This window comes from Hemitrygon akajei, chromosome 4 (assembly GCF_048418815.1).
Source record: "Hemitrygon akajei chromosome 4, sHemAka1.3, whole genome shotgun sequence".
Lineage (NCBI taxonomy): Eukaryota > Metazoa > Chordata > Chondrichthyes > Myliobatiformes > Dasyatidae > Hemitrygon > Hemitrygon akajei.
The window spans coordinates 156,121,690-156,142,780 of NC_133127.1; the positions used below are offsets into that span (position 1 = coordinate 156,121,690).

The following is a 21,091-nucleotide window of genomic DNA, read 5'->3' on the forward strand; positions in this document are numbered from 1 at the left end:
AGCTGCATCAATAAGTTGCATCCAGGAACTTGAAATTGCTCACTTCTGATCCCTCTATGAGGATTGGTTTGTGTTCCCTTGTCTTACGATTTCTGAAATCCACAATCAGTTCTTTGCTTGCTGACATTAGGTACAAGGTTGTTGCTGTGGCACTACTCATTTAACTGGTATATCTCACTCCTGTACGCCTTTTCATCACCATCTGAAATTCTGCCAATAATGGTTGCATCATTAGCAAATTTATAGATGCTATTTGAGGTATGCCTAGCAACACAGTCATGGGTGTAGAGAGAACAGAGCAGTGGGCTAAGCACACATTCCTGTGGAGCACCAGTGTTAATTGTCGGCAAGGTGGAAATGTTATTTCCAATCCACACAAATTGTGGTCTGCTGGTTAGGAAGTCGAGGATGCAGGTGCAGAGGGAGGTACATAGACCTAGGTTCTGTTGCTTTTTGATCAGGACTGTAGGAATAATGGTGTGAAATGCTGAGCTATAATCAATAATCAAGCATCCTGACATAGGCATTTCCATTGTCCAGGTCATTTAAAGCTGCACAGAGAGCCATTGAGATCGCATCTGCAGTAGACCTATTGTGGTGATGGCCAAAATAAAGTGGACCCAGGTCCTTCTAGCCATGACCAACCTCCCAAAGCATTTCAACACCATAGATATGAATCCTGCTGGACAAAAGTCATTGAAGTAACTCAAGCTTTTCTTCTTGGGCACTGTATAATTGTTGTTCTTTTGAAGTAGGTGGGAACTTCTGTAGCAGTGAGAGATTGAAAATTTCTTTGAATATCCCTGCCAGTTAGCTTGGACAAGTTTTCAGAGCCTTACCCGACACTATATCTGGCCCTGCTGCCTTGCAAGGGTTCGTCCTCTTGAAAGACAGCATGATATCAGCCTCTGAGACAGAGATCACAGGGTCATCAGATGCTGCAGGGATCCTCACAGCTGTGGTTTTATTCTCCTTTTCAAAGCAATCATGAAAGGCATTGAGCTCATCTGGTAGTGAAGTATCGCTGCCTTTCACGCTGGTGGGTTTTGCTTTGTAGGAAACTATGGCCTGCAAACCCTGCTAGAGTTGATGTGCATCTAATGTCGCCTCTAACCTCTCCTAGATTTGTTTCTTGGCTCTTGAAATAGCTGGCTTTCTATACAGACCTGGACCACCAGACTTGAATGCCACAAATCTAGCCCTCAGCAGACTTCCGGCTTTTGGCAGTGATGTACAGTAAGTTTTCGTAGGCACACACTCCTCCACATAGGTTTAATGAAGTCAGTGACAACTGTGACATATTGATCCAGGCTCAAAGATGACTCCCTGAACACAATCCAGTCCACTGATTCAAAGCAGTTCTGTAAGTACTCCTGCGCCTCCCTGGTTCATACCTTCTTGGTCCTCTCTCCCTATAGTAGAGGTATAGCCAAGTGATCAGATTTACCAAAATGCAGTCTGGGCATGGAATGGTAGGATTTGCTTATCATGGTAAAACAGTGATCTAGTGTGACCTCAGGTGCTACAGGCTGTATGCTGATAGTAGTTGGGCAAAATTTCCTCAAACAAGCCTGGTTGAAGAACCTGATCATGATTTGAAATGTGCCTGGATGGACTGTTTCTTGTTTCGAGACTAAAAAGACGTTCTGGAATATCAGAAGTTACCAAAAGCAGAGCCGATGGATTTGTCAGTGAAGGGAGGTCTGCTTACTCTTGCCAGCTCTTACTGACTACGATCATTATCCCAACAACAGAGATGTAATCCCAACTCCTGAAGCTGCACATGGTCGATCACATCCTAAGGACATGCAGCTGCAAAAATTTTGTGAACCCTTTGCAATTACCTGGTTTTCTGCATTAATTACTCATAAAATGAGGCCTGAACTTCATCTAAGTCACAATAATAGACAAACACAATCTGCCAAAACTAAAGGCACACTTTTCAAGTCTTTAGTGAACACATTGTTTAATCATTTACAGTCCAGGCTGGAAAAAGTATGTGAACCATAGTATTTAATAACCGGTAGCACCTCCTTCGGTAGCAATAACCTCCACCTAACGTTTCCTGTAGCTGCTGATTGGAATTGTACAATGGTAAGGAGGAATTTTAGACTATTCCTCTATACAAACCAGTTTCAGTTCATCAGTATTTCTTGGATACCTTGCATGAATGTCCCTCTTTAGGTCATGCCACAACATCTCAATTGGGTCAAGGTCTGGACTCTGACTTGGCCATTTTAAAACACAAATTTTCTTCTTTCTAAACTATTCTGTTGTTGATTTACTCTTGCGTTTCGAATCATTGTCTTGCTGCATCATCCAACTTCTAATAAGCCTCAGGTGACAGACCGCTACCCTGACATTCTCCTGTAAAATGTCTTGACACAATTTTGAATTCATTGTCCCCTCAACAACTGCCCATGCCCTGAGGCAGTAAAACAGCCCCAAGCCACAAAACCTCTTCCACCAAGCTTCACAGCTGGGATGAAGTTTTGGTGTTGATGTGCAGCGTCCTTTATCCTCCAAACATAGCGGTGTGCATTTCTGCCAAAAAGTTCAACTTTTGTCTTATCTGTCACAAAACATTGTCCCAGAGGTGTTGTGGAACATCCAAGTGGTCTTTTGCAAACTTGTGACCTTCACCAATGTTTTTATTTCGAGAGCAGTGGTTTCCTTCATGGTGTCCTTCCATGAACCCCATTCTAGTTCTTATAGTGGGCACATGAAGACAGACTTTAGCAAGTACACACACAAAATGCTGTAGGCTCTCAGCAGGCTAGGCAACATCCAAGGAAAAAGCACAGTGAAAGTTTCAGGCTGAAACCCTTTGGGTTCTAGAGATTTCTGTAGGTCTTTTAGTGTTACCCTTGGGGTTCCTTTTTACCTCTTTCAGCATTGCACATTGTGCTCTTGGTGTGATCTTCACAGGACACCAACTCCTCAGAAAAGTAGCAATGGTACTGAATTTCCTCCATTTGGAGACAATTTCTCTTTCTGTGGACTGATGAACACTCAGGTCTTTAGAAATGCTTTTGTAGCCTTTTCCAGCTCTACGTATCTCTACAGACAGACAGACATACTTTATTGATCCAGAGGGAAATTGAGTTTCGTTACAGCCGCACCAACCAAGAATAGTGTAGAAATATAGCAATATAAAACCACAAATAATTAAATAATAAGTTAATCATGCCAAGTGGAAATAAGTCCAGGACCAGCCTATTGGCTCAGGGTGTCTGACACTCCGAAGGAGGAGTTGTGAAATTTGATGGCCACAGGCAGGAATGACTTCCTATGACGCTCAGTGTTACGTCTCGGTGGATTGAGTCTCTGGCTGAACATACTCCTGTGCCTAACCAGTACATTATGGAGTGGATGGGAGTCATTGTCCAAAATGGCATGCAACTTGGACAGCATCCTCTTTTCAGACACCACCATCAGAGAGTCCAGTTCCACCCCAACAACATCACTAGCCTTACGAATGAGTTCGTTGATTATGTTGGTGTCTGCTACCCTCAGCCTGCTGCCCCAGCACACAACAGCAAACATGATAGCTCTGGCCACCATAGACTCGTAGAACATCCTCAGCATCATCCGGTGGATGTTAAAGGACCTCAGTCTCCTCAGGAAATAGAGACAGGTCTGACCCTTCTTGTAGACAGCCTCAGTGTTCTTTGACCAGTCTAGTTTATTGTCAATTTGTATCCCCAGGTATTTGTAATCCTCCACCATGTCCACACTGACCCCCTTGGATGGAAACAGGGGTCACCGGTGCCTTAGCCCTCCTCAGGTCCACCACCAGCTCCTTAGTCTTTTTCACATTAAGCTGCAGATGATTTTGGTCGCACCATGTGACAAAGTTTCCCACCGTAGCCCTGTACTCAGCCTCATCTCCCTTGTTGATGCATCCAACTATGGCAGAGTCATCAGAAAACTTCTGAAGATGGCAAGACTCTGTGCAGTAGTTGAAGTCTGAGGTGTAGATGGTGAAGAGAAAGGGAGGCAGCACAGTCCCCTGTGGAGCCATAGTGCTGCTGACCACTCTGTCTGACACAGTGTTGCAAGTGCACGTACTGTGGTCTGCCAGTCAGGTAATCAATAATCCATGACACCAGGGAAGCATCCACCTGCATCACTGTCAGCTTCTCACCCAGCAGAGCAGGGCAGATGGTGCTGAATGCACTGGAGAAGTCAAAAAACATGACCCTCACAGTGCTTGCCGGCTTGTCCAGGTGGGCGTAGACACTGTTCAGCAGGTAGACAATTCTTCTTCTAAGGTCCTCTGAAAGTTGTTTTGATCAAGGCACGGTGCACATAAACAGATCTTTCCTGAGAAGAGCAGGAAACTTGACTTTGTCATTTTTAATAGGGCAGGGCACCTCTACAACCCATACCTCCAATCTCATCTAACTGACTGGAACACTCGACTCCAAACAACTTTTATAGAAGGCATTACCCTGGAGGTTCACATACTTTTATGAACCTAGACTGTGATTGTTTAAATGGTGTGCTCAGTATTGACAAGAAGTAGTACAATTGTTCGTGTGTTATTAATTTAGGCAGATTGTGTTTTGTCTATTATTGTGACTTAGATGAAGATCAGATCACATTTTAATGAATAATTAGTGCAAAAAGCAGGTACCTAATTGCAAAGGGTTCACAATGATTTTCTTGCAACTGTAGCTTACAAGATCCCCCCACTTTTCTGAGATTCTCCTGTGACTTGGCAGAGACATCATCTATCCACATACGAAGCATGCAGAGAAAGTGCAGTACACCACAAAGCAGGAACCTCTTACAATCCTAAGTTACTATAGTGAACTCTGTCCCTTTCTTGATGTATTTAGAGCACACAATTCACTTCAGAGGCACCTCACCCAATCATCATTCTGGGTGAGTTCCGTCTCACAGGTCTGCTCATCAATCGTTACCATGAGCAAGTATGTCATCAAGGAGATCATTTTCGAAGCGAGAACAGTTAAAGACCATGCAGTGAAACAGTTTCAAGACTAGTCTATGCTTTTGCAAAAGACTTAATGAAATGATCACTTGACTTTTAGTTTCAGTAGTTAAGTTTGACATTATGGAGGCCAGACTGGGAATGGTCTATCTCTAGAGGTGCTGTTTATTTTGGATAAACATCACTTCCCATTTGTAATCTGTTTTTTCACATCATTTCCTGCACATGTTGATTTGGATTTTGACTTTAAGTACACATGGTGGAAAGACATCCAACTCCACCCACTCTCTTTGTCCTTGAAATAGCAATATCTATGAGTCTTAAGTTTTCTTTAGTGGATGTACTTTGAAGGAAGTATTATGTTTATCATTCATCTTTATTAAGCTAATGAATTCACTCAAGTCCACTGCATAGCTACAGAATGTCGTATGTGTGTATTACCTTGTTAATGCTGATTGTGAGAATAATATTAGCGTGTTCAGGCATGTAATGATTCTGTATCCAATCTAACACATGTTTTACTTAACTTTCTGCAGGTTCACAAAGTTTCTCATTAAAAACCCTGAAGAAAGCTTCTGGCTGGGGTGATTTTTGAGGTTTAATGCCCTGCAAGGACAGCAGAGTGAAAAAAAATTGCTGTTTCAAGGGCAAATAAAGAGTGGATGGAGATGGATGTCTTTTCACAATGTGCTTAAAGTTGAAATCCGAATAATTAGTGCTGAACATTGTTAAAAAAAATCAGTTTACGAATAGGATGTGATGTTTGTACAAACAAAACAGTGCCTCAAGGCAAAACAATCCCTCTCAATCCCATTCTTGTCTTCTCTCCGTGACTTTTGACACCTTGACTAATCAAGAACCTATCAGTTTTTGTTTTAAATATACTCATTGAATTGGACTCTACAGCCATTCAAGGCCATTAATTGCACAGATTCACCACCCTCCAACTAAAGAAATTAGCCCTCATCTCTGTGGATACCACTCCATTCTGAGAGTATGCTCCCAGACTCATCCACAATAGAAAACATCCTCTGCACATCCACTCTACCTAGGCCTTTAAATAGTCGATACATTTCAATGAGATCTGCCCTCATTCTTCTAAGCTTCAGTGAGTACAGGCCTAGATCAAATGCTCCTATACATTATTTCATTCATTCCCAGAAGCATTCCTGTGAACCCCCTCTTGATCCTCTCCAATGTCAGCACATCTTTTCTTAAATAAGAGCCTCACAATACTCCATATGCAGGCTGACCAATGCCTTATAAAGCCTCAGCATCACATCCTTGCTCTTGTATTCTAGTCCTCTTGAAATGAATGTGAGCATTGCATTTAATTTCCTTACCACTGGATCAACATGCACGTTAACCTGCAGGAGTCCCAAGTCTCTTTGCACCTCTGATTTTAAAATTTTCTCCTTGTTTACAAAATAGTTTACAACTTTATTCCTTCCACCAAAGAGCATGACCAATCACTTCTCTACATTATATTTCATCTACTATTTCTGTGCCCATTCTCCCAGACTGTCATAGTCCTGCTGCAGACTGTTTCCTCAACACTACCTGCTTCTCCACCTATTTTCAAATTGTCCACAAAGCCATCAATTCCATTATCATTGACATATAATGTGAAAAGAAGTGGTCCCAATACCAACTCTGTGGAACATCTCTAGTCATCGGCAGCCAACCAGAAAAGGCCCCCTTTATTCCCAGTGCACCCTGCCAGTCTGCCAATCTTCTATCCATGCTAGTACCTTTTCTGTAATACCATTGGCTCTTATCTTGTTAAGCTGCCTGATGTGTGGCACCTTAATAAAGGGCTTGTTTAGGTAAACAAAGTCCACTGACTCTCTTTTGTCTATCCTGCCTGTTATTTCTTCGAAGAATTCCAACAGATCTGTCAGGAAAGATTTCCCCTTAAGGAAATCATGCTGACTTTGGCGTATTTTATCATGTGACTCCAAGTACTTCAAAAGCTCATCCTTAACAACGGACTCTAACATCTTCCCAACCAGTGAAGGCAGGCTAACTGGCCTATAACTTCCTTTCTTCTGCCTCCCCCGCTTCTTAAAAGAGTGGAGTGACATTTGGAATTTTCCAGTCCTCTGGAACTAGTCCACCAGAATCCAGTGACTCTTGAAAGATCATTACTAATGCCCTCACAATCTCTTCAGCTACCTCTTTCAGAACCTTGGGGTGTAATCCACCTTTTCCAGGTGACATTTTTCAGATCTTTCAGCTTCCCAAGCACCTTCTCCTTAGTAACAGCAACTAAATTCACTTCTGCCCCGACACTCTTCAATTTCAGGCATATTGTTAGTATCTTCTACGGTGAAGACTAATGCAATTTAATATTAAATTACAGTATTAAGTTCACTGGCCATTTCTTTGTGCCCCATTACTACCTCTACAGTGTAATTTTCAATCGTTCAATATCCACTCTCACCTCTCTTTTACTCTTTATATAGGAATTTCACCTGTAGAGGCATGCCTGCCCAATTTAAATGTAATCTCATCTGAAGCTGAATTCACATTTGCAGATGACATTCTGGAAAGGATCTTCTCCAACATTTGTACAAATTTTCTGATGATAGAGCAAAGTCTGCAGAGATTAGGAATTTCACCCATAGAAGAATGCCAGCCCAATTTAAACATTATAGCACAACACGAATCAATGCAGTATGTTCTTGGCTCTTTCCATGCTAGGTTACATCAGCTTTCAAATGACACAGTCCAAATATTTGATGTTATTATCTGAACAGATATAAGATCAACAGGATCATTATTTTCTGACTAACTTACTTAACAAATATTGAACAAATGCATGATATAGCAGTGATGTAATCTTACATAATTTTGTAATAAGGCAGCTTTTTTCTCTAAGAAAAAATAGACAGTAGGAAAAGTTACAACATAATTATTTGTTCGGTGACTTTAATAAATGTGAAATCTTTCTAAATGACAGTATTTAGCCAGGTATCATTATCACAATCATTCTTAAAATTGCAATCAGTTTTGACAGTCAGTAAACTGTGCCAGCAGTTAAAGTTTTCCTATCATGTGGGTTTTGATCAAAGGAAAAATGGCCAGAGTCACGTAGCACTTTAGTGCAAAGGTGTATTAGGTGCATCAAAAATCAAACTTACAAAAATTAGCAAAAATAGTGAAAACTGCCAATATTAACAAGAAGATATCCTCCAGAAAACAGTAATAGCTCCATACTTTGTTCAGTGTGATCTCTTGGCAGCCCTGAACTCTCTCTCTTACTGACAGTGAAGAGTCCCATTTATTATGCACCAAGACATACCTACCATCTTTTATTACCCACAAAGTTAACTGAAGACTACACATGAATTAGAATCTGATGCACTCCACAATATAGTCATAATTATATTACAAAATAAACAGAAATATCTACCTTAATTATAATATACAAACAACATATAGAAATTTGCACATCCCTATTACTAAACGATAGAATATTACACTGTGTATTGCGGGAAATGCACCATAAAGCCAATCCGAGTGTATCAGTTCGGTTTAGAACCAATTATGAGAATATACCGGGGAAGACATTTAAGTGCTTACACTTACTGCAATGACAGCAGAATGTCAAGGCAATGTTTGTGTGTGTGTAAGGAGTGCATTTACCGAGTGCTCTCCATCACAGCGTGCAATTATTCAGCCCTTTCTATATGATGCCATTTTACTGTAAATAGGATATACAGGACAAGAACAGACCATTTGGCCCATACCAATATTTATGCTCCTTTTCATACCAATAGTTCATACCAATATTTATGCTCCTTTTCAGCTGCCTTTGGTCTTTTGCATCATTTTCTAAAGGCTAACTCTTCATTCATTTCTCCCTCACATGCTTCCTAATCTCCTCTGTTTGATTCACTTCATCCACTTCCTATGGTAGTAAGCACCGCATTCATCACTGTGTAAAGAAGTTACTTCTGAATTCTGTACTGAATTTCTTGATAGCATCAAATAATGCTTTTCCCTATCCATGGATACATTCACTCAATATTCTATCAAAATCTTACACAATTTTAAAGCTATCTACTAAAATCAGAATCAGAATATCACTGGTATATGTCGTGAAACTTGTTTTGCAGTAGCAGTACATTGGAATACCTAATATAAAAACCATCAATTACAATAAGAAATATTATTTATTATATTTTTATATATACACATAGAGTACTGTGCAAAACTGTTAAGCACATGTACAATAAAAAAATTGTACAGTGAAGATTCTTTAAAAAATAAAATGAAAAGTTTCTAAATATCAAAAAACTATAAAAAGCAGTAACAGTAAAAAACTAAATCAAATCAATATTTGGTGCGACCACCCTTTGCCTTTAAAACTGCATCAATTCTTTTAGGTACACTGTTGTGGAGTTTTATAAGAAAATCGTCTGGTAGGCTGTTCCAAGCATCTTGGAGAACTTCTGCAGACTTTGGCTGTGACGCTTGCTTCCATCTCTCCAGGTAATCACTGCTAGCCTCAATGACGCTTGTGGAGGCCATACCATCTGTAGAACTCGTTGTTCTTCTTTTCACTGAAGGTAGTCCATTATGACCTTGGCAATGTGTTTTGGGGTCTTTGTCCTGCTGCAGAATGAAGCTGGTATCGATCAAATGTTTCCCTGATGGTATTGCTGATGGATAAGAATTCACTTGTATTTCTCAGCTTTAAGGGTTCCATTAATTCTGGCCAGATCACCAGTTGGGAAGTTGGATGTTTGGGAAGCTTTTAAAATCCAACAAAAGGCAACTGAAAAAGCTATAAAGGAAAGATGAAATATGAGGGCAAACTAGACAATGATATAAAGCAGGATACTAAAGGTTTTTTCAGTTGTATAAAGAGTAAAGTGGAGGTAAGAATTGAAATTGGACCACTGGAAAATAATGCTGGTGAGGTAGTAATAGGGACAAAGAAATGGCAGATGAACTTAATGAGTATTTTGCATCAGTCTTCACCGTGGAAGACATCAACAGTATGACAGAGGTCCGCAAGTGTCAGAGAGCAGGATTGAGTGCCGTTGCTATTACAAAGGAAAAAGTGCTATGCAAACTCAAAGATCTTAAGGTGGATAAATCACCTGGACCAGATGGACTACATCTGAAAGTCCTGAGAGAGGTTGCTGAAGAGATACTGATGTATTGGTCATGATCTTTTAAGAATCACTTGATTCTAGCATGGTCCCGGAGGACTGGAAACTTGCAAATGTCACCCCACTATTTAAGAAGGGAAGAAGGCAAAAGAAAGGAAATTATAGGCCAGTTAGGCTAACCTCAGTGGTTGGGAAAGTGTTAGAGTCTATTATTAAGGGTGAGGTTTCAGGGTACTTCAAGACCAATAATAAAATAAGTCAAAGTCAGCATGGTTTCCTGATTTGGGTATAACTTGGAGAAGGAAGTGTTAGAATCGGAGCAGGAGTGCGGCAGGAGCCATTTTAATTTTTTCTTCTTCTCAATGGAGTTAAGAGAGGTGGGACTGCGCAGGCGTGTGACGTCGGGCAGGGAAGCGCAGAAGATTTAAAAGGAACACAGCCTTATACAGCAGGCAGCGTTGTTTTGCGGGCAGCGGAGTGAGCCGGGAGCAGAGTGAGGGCTTAAGGGCTTGGGCTCAACGGGATTAGGCAGAACTGGGCAAGGCAAGGTAGGTTTAGTTTTTAAATTTTTCCTGTTATTTGAGGAAAGGGGGAAGTATGAGTGTGGACAGCATGTTGTTCTCGGTGTTGGATGTGGTAGGTCCTGGAGTCTCCTCGGCTCCCAGATGTCCACATCTGTGCCAGGTGCGCCGAGCTGCAGCTCCTAAGGGACTGTGTTAGGGAACTGGAGCTGCAGCTCAATGACCTTCGTCTGGTCAGGGAGAGTGAGGAGATGACAAAGAGGAGTTACAGGCAGGTGGTCACATCGGGGCCAAGGGAGGCAGACAAGTGGGTCATGGTTAGGAGGGGGAAGGGGAAGAGTCAGCTACTAGAGAGTACCCCTTGACAATAAGTATTCCTGTTTGAGTACTGTTGGGGGAGGGGGGGGGAACAGCCTACCTGGAGCAAGCAACAGTGGCCGTGCCTCTGGCACAGAGTCCGGCCCTGTAGCTCAGAAGGGTAGGGAAAGGAAGAGGAAGGCAGTAGTAATAGGGGACTCGATAGCTAGGGGGTCAGATAGGCGATTCTGTGGACGCAGTCAGGAGACCCGGATGGTAGTTTGCCTCCCTGGTGCCAGGGTCCGGGATGTTTCTGATTGCATCCAAGATATCCTGAAGTGGGAGGGTGCGGAGCCAGAGGTCGTGGTACATATAGGTACCAATGACATAGGTAGGAAAAGGGAAGAGGTCCTGAAAGGAGAATATAGGGAGTTAGGAAGGGAGTTGAGAAGAAGGACCGCAAAGGTAGTAATCTCGGAATTACTGCCTGTGCCACTCGACAGTGAGAGGAGGAATGGAATAAGGTGGAGGATAAAAGCATGGCTGAGGGATTGGAACAGGGGGCAGGGATTCAAGTTTCTGGATCATTGGGACCTCCTTTGGGGCAGGTGTGACCTGTACAAAAAGGATGGGTTGCACATGAATCCTAGGGGGACCAATATCCTGGCGGGGAAATTTGCGAAGTCTACTGGGGAGACTTTAAACTAGAATGGTAGGGGGTGGGAATCAAATTGAAGAGACTAGGAAAGAGGAGGTTAGTTCACAAATAGAGAAAGCTATTAGACAGTGTGTGAGGGAGGATAGGCAGGTGACAGAGAAGAAGAGTGCAAAGACCAAAGATGTAGGGGAGAAGGAAGACAAAGATAATAGTTGTTTGCACCGTTAGGGATAAACAGAAAGTAAGAGGTAAGAGAGTTTCTTAAATGCATTTATTTTAATGCTAGGAGCATTGTAAGAAAGATGGATGAGCTTAGAGCATGGATTGATCCCTGAAAATATGATGTTGTAGCTATTAGTGAAACATGGCTGCAGGAGGGGTGTGATTGGCAACTAAATATTCCTGGATTTCGTTGCTTCAGGTGTGATAGAATCGGAGGGGCAAGAGGGGGAGGTGTTGCATTGCTTGTCAAAGAAAATATTACAGCAGTGCTTTGGCAGGATAGATTAGAGGGCTCGTCTAGGGAGGCTATTTGGGTGGAATTGAGGAATGGGAAAGATGCAGTAACACTTATAGGGGTGTATTATAGACCACCTAATGGGGAGCGAGAATTGGAGGAGCAAATTTGTAAGGAGATAGCAGATATTTGTAGCAAGCACAAGGTTGTGATTGTGGGAGATTTTAATTTTCCACACATAGACTGGGAAGCCCATTCTGTAAAAGGGCTGGATGGTTTGGAGTTTGTAAGATGTGTGCAGGATAGTTTTTTGCAGCAATACATAGAGGTACCAACTAGAGAAGGGGCAGTGTTGGATCTCCTGTTAGGGAATGAGATAGGTCAGGTGATGGAGGTATGTGTTGGGGAGCACTTTGGGTCCAGTGATCCACAATGCCATTAGTTTCAATATAATTATGGAGAAGGATAGGACTGGACCCAGGGTTGAGATTTTTGATTGGAGAAAGGCTAACTTTGGGGAGATGCGAAAAAATTTAGAAGGAGTGGATTGGGACAATTTGTTTTATGGGAAGGATGTAATAGAGAAATGGAGGTCATTTAAAGGTGTAATTTTGAGGGTACAGAATCTTTATGTTCCTGTTAGGTTGAAAGGAAAGGTTAAAAGTTTGAGAGAGCCATGGTTTTCAAGGGATATTGGAAACTTGGTTCATAAAAAGAGAGAGATCTACAATGAATATAGGCAGCATGGAGTAAATGAGGTGCTCGAGGAATATAAACAATGTAAAAAGAATCTTAAGATAGAAATTAGAAAAGCTAAAAGAAGATGAGGTTACTTTGGCAAGTAAGGTGAAAATAAATCCAAAGGGTTTCTACAGTTATATTAATAGCAAAAGGATAGTGAGGGATAAAATTGGTTCCTTAGAGAATCAGAGTGGACAGCTATGTGTGGAGCCAGAAGAGATGGGGGAGATTTTGAACAATTTCTTTTCTTTGGTATTCACTAAGGAGAAGGATATTGAATTGTGTAAGGTAAGGGAAACAAGTAGGGTAGTTATGGAAACTATGATGATTAAAGTAGTAGTAGTACTGGCGCTTTTAAAGAATATAAAAGTGGTAAGTCTCTGGGTCCTGACAGGATATTCCCTAGGACCTTGAGGAAAGTTAGTGTAGAAATAGCAGGGGCTCTGACAGAAATATTTCAAATGTCATTAGAAACAGGGATGGTGCCGGAGGATTGGCGTATTGCTCATGTGGTTCCATTGTTTAAAAAGAGTTCTAAGAGTAAACCAAGCAATTATCGGCCTGTAAGTTTGACGTCAGTGGTGGGTAAATTAATGGAAAGTATTCTGAGAGATGGTATATATAATTATCTGGATAGACAGGGTCTGATTAGGAACAGTCAACATGGATTTGTGCATGGAATGTCACATTTGACAAATCTTATTGAATTTTTTGAAGAGGTTACTAGGAAAGTTGATGAGGGTAAAGCAATGGATGTTGTCTATATGGACTTCAGTAAAGCCTTTGACAAGGTTCCACACGGAAGGTTAGTTAAGAAGGTTCAATTCTTAGGTATTAATATTGAAGTAGTAAAATGGATCCAACTGTGGCTGGATGGGAGATGCCAGAGACTAGTGGTGGATAACTGTTTGTCATGTTGGAAGCCGGTGACTAGTGGTGTGCCTCAGGGATCTGTACTGGGTCCAATGTTGTTTGTCTTATACATTAATGATCTGGATGATGGGATGGTAAATTGGATTAGTAAGTATACAGATGATACTAAGATAGGTGGCGTTGTGGATAATGAAGTAGGTTTTCAAAGCTTGCAGAGAGATTTAGGCCAGTTAGAAGAGTGAGCTGAAAGATGGCAGATGGAGTTTAATGCTGATAAGTGTGAGGTGTTACATTTTGGTAGGAATAATCAAAATAGGACATACACGGTAAATGGTAGGGCATTGAAGAATGCAATAGAACAGAGTGATCTAGAAATAATAGTGCATAGTTCCCTGAAGGTGGAATCTCATGTGGATAGGGTGGTGAAGAAAGCTTTTGGTATGCTGGCCTTTATAAATCAGAGCATTGAGTACAGGATTTGGGATGTAATGTTAAAATTGTACAAAGCATTGGTGAAGCCGAATTTGGAGTATTGTGTACAGTTCTGGTCACTGAATTATAGGAAAGATATCAACAAAATAGAGAGAGTATAGAGGAGATTTACTAGAATGTTACCTGGGTTTCAGCACCTAAGTTACAGAGAAAGGTTGAAGAAGTTAAGTCTTTATTCCTTGGAGTGTAGAAGGTTGAGGGGGGACTTGATAGATGTATTTAAAATTATGAGGGGGATAGATAGAGTTGACATAGATAGGCTTTTTCCATTGAGAGCAGGGGAGATTCAAACAAGAGAACATGAGTTGAGAGTTAAGGGGCAAAAGTTTAGGGGTAACATGAGGGGGAACTTCTTTACTCAGAGAGTGGTAGCTGTGTGGAACGAGCTTCCAGTAGAAGTGATAGAGGCAGGTTTGATTTTGTCATTTAAAAAAAAAAATTGGACAGGTATATGGACAGGAAAGGAATGGAGGGTTATGGGCTGAGTGCAGGTAGGTGGGACTAGGTGAGAGTAAGTGTTCAGCATGGACTAGAAGGGCCAAGATGGCCTGTTTCCGTGCTGTAATTGTTATATGGTTTCTGTAAAGGGAAATCTTGCCTGTCAAATCTGTTAGAGTTCTTTAAGGAAGTAACAAGCAGGGTGGACAAAGGAGAGGCAGCAGATGTCAGTTACTTGGATTTTCAGCTGATAGCAGTGCTGGACTGCTTCCAATTTAGAAGGGACATCAGTATGATGTCTCTCTCGTCTGCTGCACTCAGTTTCCATGGCCAACCAATTGCGTTTTGGTCCTCAACCGTGCCCGTTTCTTTGTGCTTCTTCAAAAGAGCTTGGACAAAACATCTTGAAACTCCTGTCTGCTGCAAAATTTCTGCATGGGAGAGATCTTGCTAATGCAAAATGACCACCTTGTGTCTTATTGCAATGCTTACTCTAGCCATGGTGTACGAATTGATGATTTGAAGATTAAACTGTCACATATGCCACACCCTTCCCTCTTAGTTTGGTTGGTCTTCACCCAGTTTGACTCCTTCTATATCCATTTCAGCTTCATTTAACTCATTATGTCATTGATCATTAGCACCCTAGATCATTGTTATCTTTGTTTATTCATGTGCTGGGTTATATACTTGCAAAGAAATCGAAGTTTTAGTTGAAAAGTGATCTATAACTTAATATATTACTTTAATAAAGTACAAACATTTTTCTGTACATTTAATATTTTGGAAAATGAATGTTTGGAAATTTAAAATTTGCTCGTTTCTTCTGACACAGTAATGCAGAAGACAAAACATAAACATCTAAAACAAAATTTATATTAAAAAATCTAGGGTGCCCAAGACTTTTGTACAGTAAATATATGAGCAGGATAAAATAGCGATCAGAATCAGAATCTTGTGCAGTACTTCCAGTGTGGTCAAAATGAGGAATTGGTACAGTTTTCACATTACTCCAACTTTTAAAAGTCTCTCTTTCTGGAAATAAACCAAAGTAATTGGCTGTATCATTCTTAAATAGCCTCTATAAGCCACGGCACAAAGTTTGGTGGCTAGTGTATTTATAGCTCAAGGTTCCTGATACTTCAACCTCATATAATTTCTATCTCTACAGGTAACAATGACCTTTCTATTTTGCCTGCCAAAATGTCCACAGAATATATCTCAGCATTTAAAATTTTTTATCTAGCTGATGCCATAGTTATAATGAAACTGAAACAGCTTGGTTGTGAATGTGGCTGGTATGGAGAGACAAATTTTCAGAACCAGAGCCAGGACGTTATAGAAGCTTAAAAAGTGCGGATATTAGCAAGATATAACACATAAAACACACAGATCTGCTTCTAACTGCTACATTAAACCATTTGTTCCTACCCTTTCAGAGGTTATCACTACTCTACCCTTTCCTTCCTGTCTTCCATGCAACTGCTAATCAACGTTATTTCTCTTACTGAGTTCTTACAAAGGGTCTCAGACCAGAATAATTACCTCTGCTTCTCTTTTCATAGATGCCGTTTGACCTGCTGAATGTTTCTAGCATTTTCTGTTTTTATGGCATGTCATAACGCTTTTATCTATTGCAGTGTTCCCAAAGTGGGATTAAATACTGGTATCACAATGGTAAATAAAACCAAATCCCATGGTCTCAATTCTTAACTATTCAAGAGCTTTGTATTGAGAACAATGAGCAGCTTGCACTTGCAGAGCACGCAAGTTTTGAAACTGAAAATTCTTTGAAGACTCGAATGCTTCATTCATTAATCATCTCAAGAATATTATGCATAACATTGCTTAATTGTCAGAATTATTTGCAAAGTTTAATGAAATAAATCGATAATTGCAAGACAATGATATGATTTTAAAATCGAATCAGTCGTCTCCATATTCCTGTCCAAGTTAACCATATTTAAGTGCAACATTGGTTGTCATGACCTTTTTCCATTTCTGAACCTCTCTGAGTTGGAAGAGAAAGAAAGAATACCAGATGATGATCTTCAAGTATACTGTGCCCAGCTGGGTAAGCTGCAAACACATGTCAGAGAGACTACAGGACTACTCTTGATCCAAATTCCAGAATGGGTAACAAATCCATTTCTGAACATGTGTAATGAGGAATTACCAGGAAGGATGGAGGAAGAAGCAATCTCACTACAAAATGACTTTGAACTGAAGCCAAGATTCAAAAAAAACATAAAGACTTTTGGTTGCGGAAAGAATTGTCTGATGGCTATCATGCACCACAGAAAACGGTCAAGATCTTCTTCATTGCCTTTCCAACATCAGATTTAGTGGAACGTCGTTTCAGTGCAGTCGCTCAACTTCTTTCAAAGCAATGAAACAGACTGCAAATTACTGATTGTAGGGATCTGAGACTCCTGAATGACAATCAGCATGATATTGAGAAGCTGATATCACTGCCCCAACCCATCCATCTCAGTGAAAGGTGAAAAAGCAATGAAGTATTGAAAAGTTGGACTGCTAATATATGCTCTAAAATTGTTGATAAAATTGTTTTTATTGTAATTAAATAAAGAAATAATTCTATTTGTAGCTTTAAATATATTTGAATAATTTTCGATTCCTATTTTCTTTCACTGTGCATTGTAAATCAAAATTCTTTATAGTTTTCATGTAATGACTGGAAAGACAGAGGATGTGATTTGGGAGCCAAGGGTTAGTAACCCTAAAAGGTTTTGGATCCAATAATCTAGTGGATCAACCAGAAATGGCTGTCATCTATGACACTGATAATCTCTGGATGAATTGCAGGTTTAGTATATCTATCTGAAAATGGTTGTATACACATAATCCTGATCATTTACACTTGTGCTGAGTTCTGCTTTAAGATAATTCTGTGGTTGGTTGGTAACTACCAAGGCTATACATAATTATATGTGGCAGAACTGCAAAGGTTTAGCTAATCAACTGAATATAGGAACTGGCAGTTTCATCTCTATAGATTTGTGTTAGAGCACCAGAATGATACCTAGTTTTCCAAGTATATCTGATACAGATAGTGGATGCCAAATTATGAGTTACTAGATCTGTTTTTTCCCCATTTACTATGATGGTGCAAAAGAACAAAATGGCATCCTCATTGTGTAGATACTTTATCCAAACAAGGACAGTTTGTGGCAATTCCAACAAGTGCCATCATTTGCAATAGGTAAAATGGTTTTGATAACGTCCATGGAGTTATCATTCATAAAAGTGTCCCAAACTCAATTCTGAAGGATTCATCCTTTGGGACATAACCAGTTCAGTTAGCAGCAATACTACTGAGCCAATAACACAGAAGGATATGGTAGACCCACTCAGATTACATTGTCTCTTACTACCCATTTTACCAAATGGCATTCAACATCAATCAGTAGTAGAAACCTTTGGCATTATCATTCTGAATATCTTGCTACCAGTTGACCAGATGTAAAAAGGAGAAATCTGAAGTGATGAAGGAGTTGGGATTGTTGGCTGCTAATTACTGTTTGTAGGGTAAGAATATATCAGGCTGCTTCCCGACTTCAGAATTAATCTAACCTTGGAAAATGTTTCCAGATGTTAGCAAGGATGATTCTTCATGGTTGATTGAACTGGGTGTGCCTTTGCCATATCCGGTTCATTTCTATTTTGTTTAGGAAATATTTGTTACAACTTTGCAGTTTGCTAGATGATTTCAGAGATAAGAGGCAACAATATTGCTATGGTCTCAGACACACACTAGCCAGAAATAGCAGGCTTCCTTCCTTAAAACAGTTATTGTTGAAAGATAGCTAGATAGCTGGATCACCAATGCTATGTGTTTATAATAAATGTAATCACTTTCTACAATCGAATAGATTTGATTAAAATAAAATCCAAAGCACACATTTCAATAGCTGGAATTTATATTATAGGTTTAGGTTATTAATTCCAGTCTTTTAGATTAGTCTAAAATATATAAAAACACTACCTTGCTTTCTTTCCATCTGAAAGAAGTCTATGGTTTTAATCTCAATTTCTCATTAATTCTTCCTCAGGTTTAAATACACATGCAGCAACAAAGCTATCCCTGTAAGTAATATAAAATACAAATCCTGGATAAGCTAAATAAATGGGATATAACCACTTAAAAATAATTCATACTGATGGAAAAGAAGAAAAATGAATGGAAACATTCCTTGTGTTTCAGATTTTTGACAGCTTTACAGCTTTGATATTGGAATTAACTTCCATTTGCAGTCTTAAGTAATGTAAATAGGTTAGGTTTGGTTGGCACATCACAAAACTGACAAAGAAAAACACAGCAATAATTATGTTGAATTTTGTAGAACCACTAAAAATCAGTGGTCTAAATATTAATACCCTGAGAAATAATCAACGACTTCCAAAACTTGGATTCAGAAACTTTTACAGCACATGTCAAATGCTATAATTATCCTGAAATCCAAAGGAGTTAGATGTTTCTTACCATATCATTGATAGACCCGATGTTGTTGGTTATAGACATGCAAAGTATAATGAAACTACAGTTCTATCACAATGAAGTTCTATATTTGCCTGAATACGCAATGATACAAGTTGCTAAATTCAAATGCAAAGTTTTTTTAAAAATTGTATTACTTCTATGAGCCATCAAAGCACTGTTTGGTTAATTTTGATGCTTACCTTTTTCCCCAATGCTTTGGATGGTAACTGTAAGATAGAAGAAAACAGTTAAAATGTTAAACTCTATATTTATATTTTAATTGTTAAACCCAAATGGTAACACCTATTTTGACAGGAAGAGAAAACTTTAATACAATTTAATGTATAGCTCAGCCACCAACAGCAGAGCTGGATTTTCTAGCCTGTAAAATACATGAAGTAACACTGCATTTGTGTACGACTTTCTTAAAGGGGTATTTTTGATATGTACTTCTGGGAGAAAAATTCCCAGTGGCTGTCCATATAAGCCCTGCCTCTGGAATCAAAACATCATCCGTGCATGTTTAGTCACAGTCTGTGCACACCTGCCCTACACTTCTGAAACAAACTCAACCACGCACTCAGTTCTGAAAACAGTTATCATTAGTTGGTGCAGCAGTCCTAAAGACTGTGTTAACAAGGTGTAATTGGTTTCTACAATAATTAAAAACCCATGGTAGAAAAGCTTTGCTCCTATAGATAAAAGATGATGGCCTTAAAAGGAAACATTATTTCATTATCAAGTTTATCTTTTCGACATAAGTAACTTCTAAAATATTTCACATGCACAGGTTTCCCTCTGACATGTTATCTAAAGTACAACCTTTATGAGCAAAAGCTGTTGGCAAGGTACTTTAATAGTCATAGAATCATAGAGCACAGAAATTGAATGTCATGGATAAAATGGATTTTCAGTCTATTTCACAGGGTAGATAAGTCTAAAACTGGGGAGGGGGCAGAGGTTTAAGTTGAGAGAGGAATGATGCGAGTAAGATCTGAAGGGCAATTTCTTCATGGAAAGGGTACTGGCTATATGGAACCTGCTGCCATAGTAAATGGTCCAAGTGCTTAAAAGAAATTTGGTACAGGGAGAGGGATATGGGCCAAATGCAGGTATTGGCATTTATCTCAAGAAGACTCCCTGGTCAGCCCTGAATTTTTTTGCCTGAGTCCTCCAGGCCCAAAACATCGACTGTATTTTTTTCCATAGATGCTGCCTGGCCTGCTGAGTTCCTCCAGCATTTTGTGTGTGTTGCATGGATTTCCTGCATCTGCAGATTTTCTCTTGTTTGTGATTTTCATCTTTACTTTTAATGAATGGAGTAGTTTTACAAACAGTTTATCAGTTGAATTTTGTTATTTAGAGAAGACTGTTTAAACATTGACTGGTATTGACAATATCTCTGCCCACTAAAATATCAAAGACATTATTTCTGAATCTCTTACTAACATTCAGCATCAACAAAGATTATATATCTGAGAAAAATCTACTCATAATTCATTTTCCATTTTGTTAATACATGAGGGTTCTGAACGGTTCTTCAGAATTGCCTGTAAACCGATTTTTCCCATTAGTCAGCCAATTAACATGAACATTTATTTATTGTCTTCACTGGTACAGAGTCAAAATGTCACATATCCAATGGCTAATTGTAACGGCCTTAATGAATAACTGGATGTTACACTGTTTCATAAAGTATTTCACAAGTGTGTGTCAATCAAAGAGATATATTTTGTCAGATTCCAAAGCAAATTTCTTAAATGAATTCTCGATTTGGCTCGTACACGCCACGCTGCAACCATTTTGCACCTCCGAATCTTCAGTTCACACAGCAAAAATGAAAGAGGTACAGTAACGAGACGAGGGCATGTCCAGGATGGTGACAGCTCTTAACCTTTACATATAAAGGTTACCAACCACCCCACAATCTCTTTAACCCACTACCATCAGGCAGAAGGTACAAGAGCATCAGGACTGCTAGACTGGGCAATGGCTTATTCCCTCAGGCTTTGAGACTAATGAATACTCTGCCA

The 21,091-nt window shown here is 39.8% G+C and overlaps 1 protein-coding gene across 3 annotated transcripts in view; it reads right to left on the reverse strand.

The window, feature by feature from the left end:
• Window positions 1-21,091, reverse strand: part of zdhhc20b (zDHHC palmitoyltransferase 20b) — a 93,586-nt gene that overhangs the window by 69,781 nt on the left and 2,714 nt on the right. For 2 of the 3 annotated variants that reach the window (XM_073043708.1, XM_073043707.1), the window contains exon 2: window positions 19,259-19,285. In XM_073043708.1, the coding sequence (XP_072899809.1) occupies window positions 19,259-19,285 (27 nt within the window). Of the gene's footprint in view, window positions 1-18,563; window positions 18,663-19,258; window positions 19,286-21,091 lie in introns of those variants that run through there. The other variant, XM_073043709.1, reaches the window with a different exon arrangement.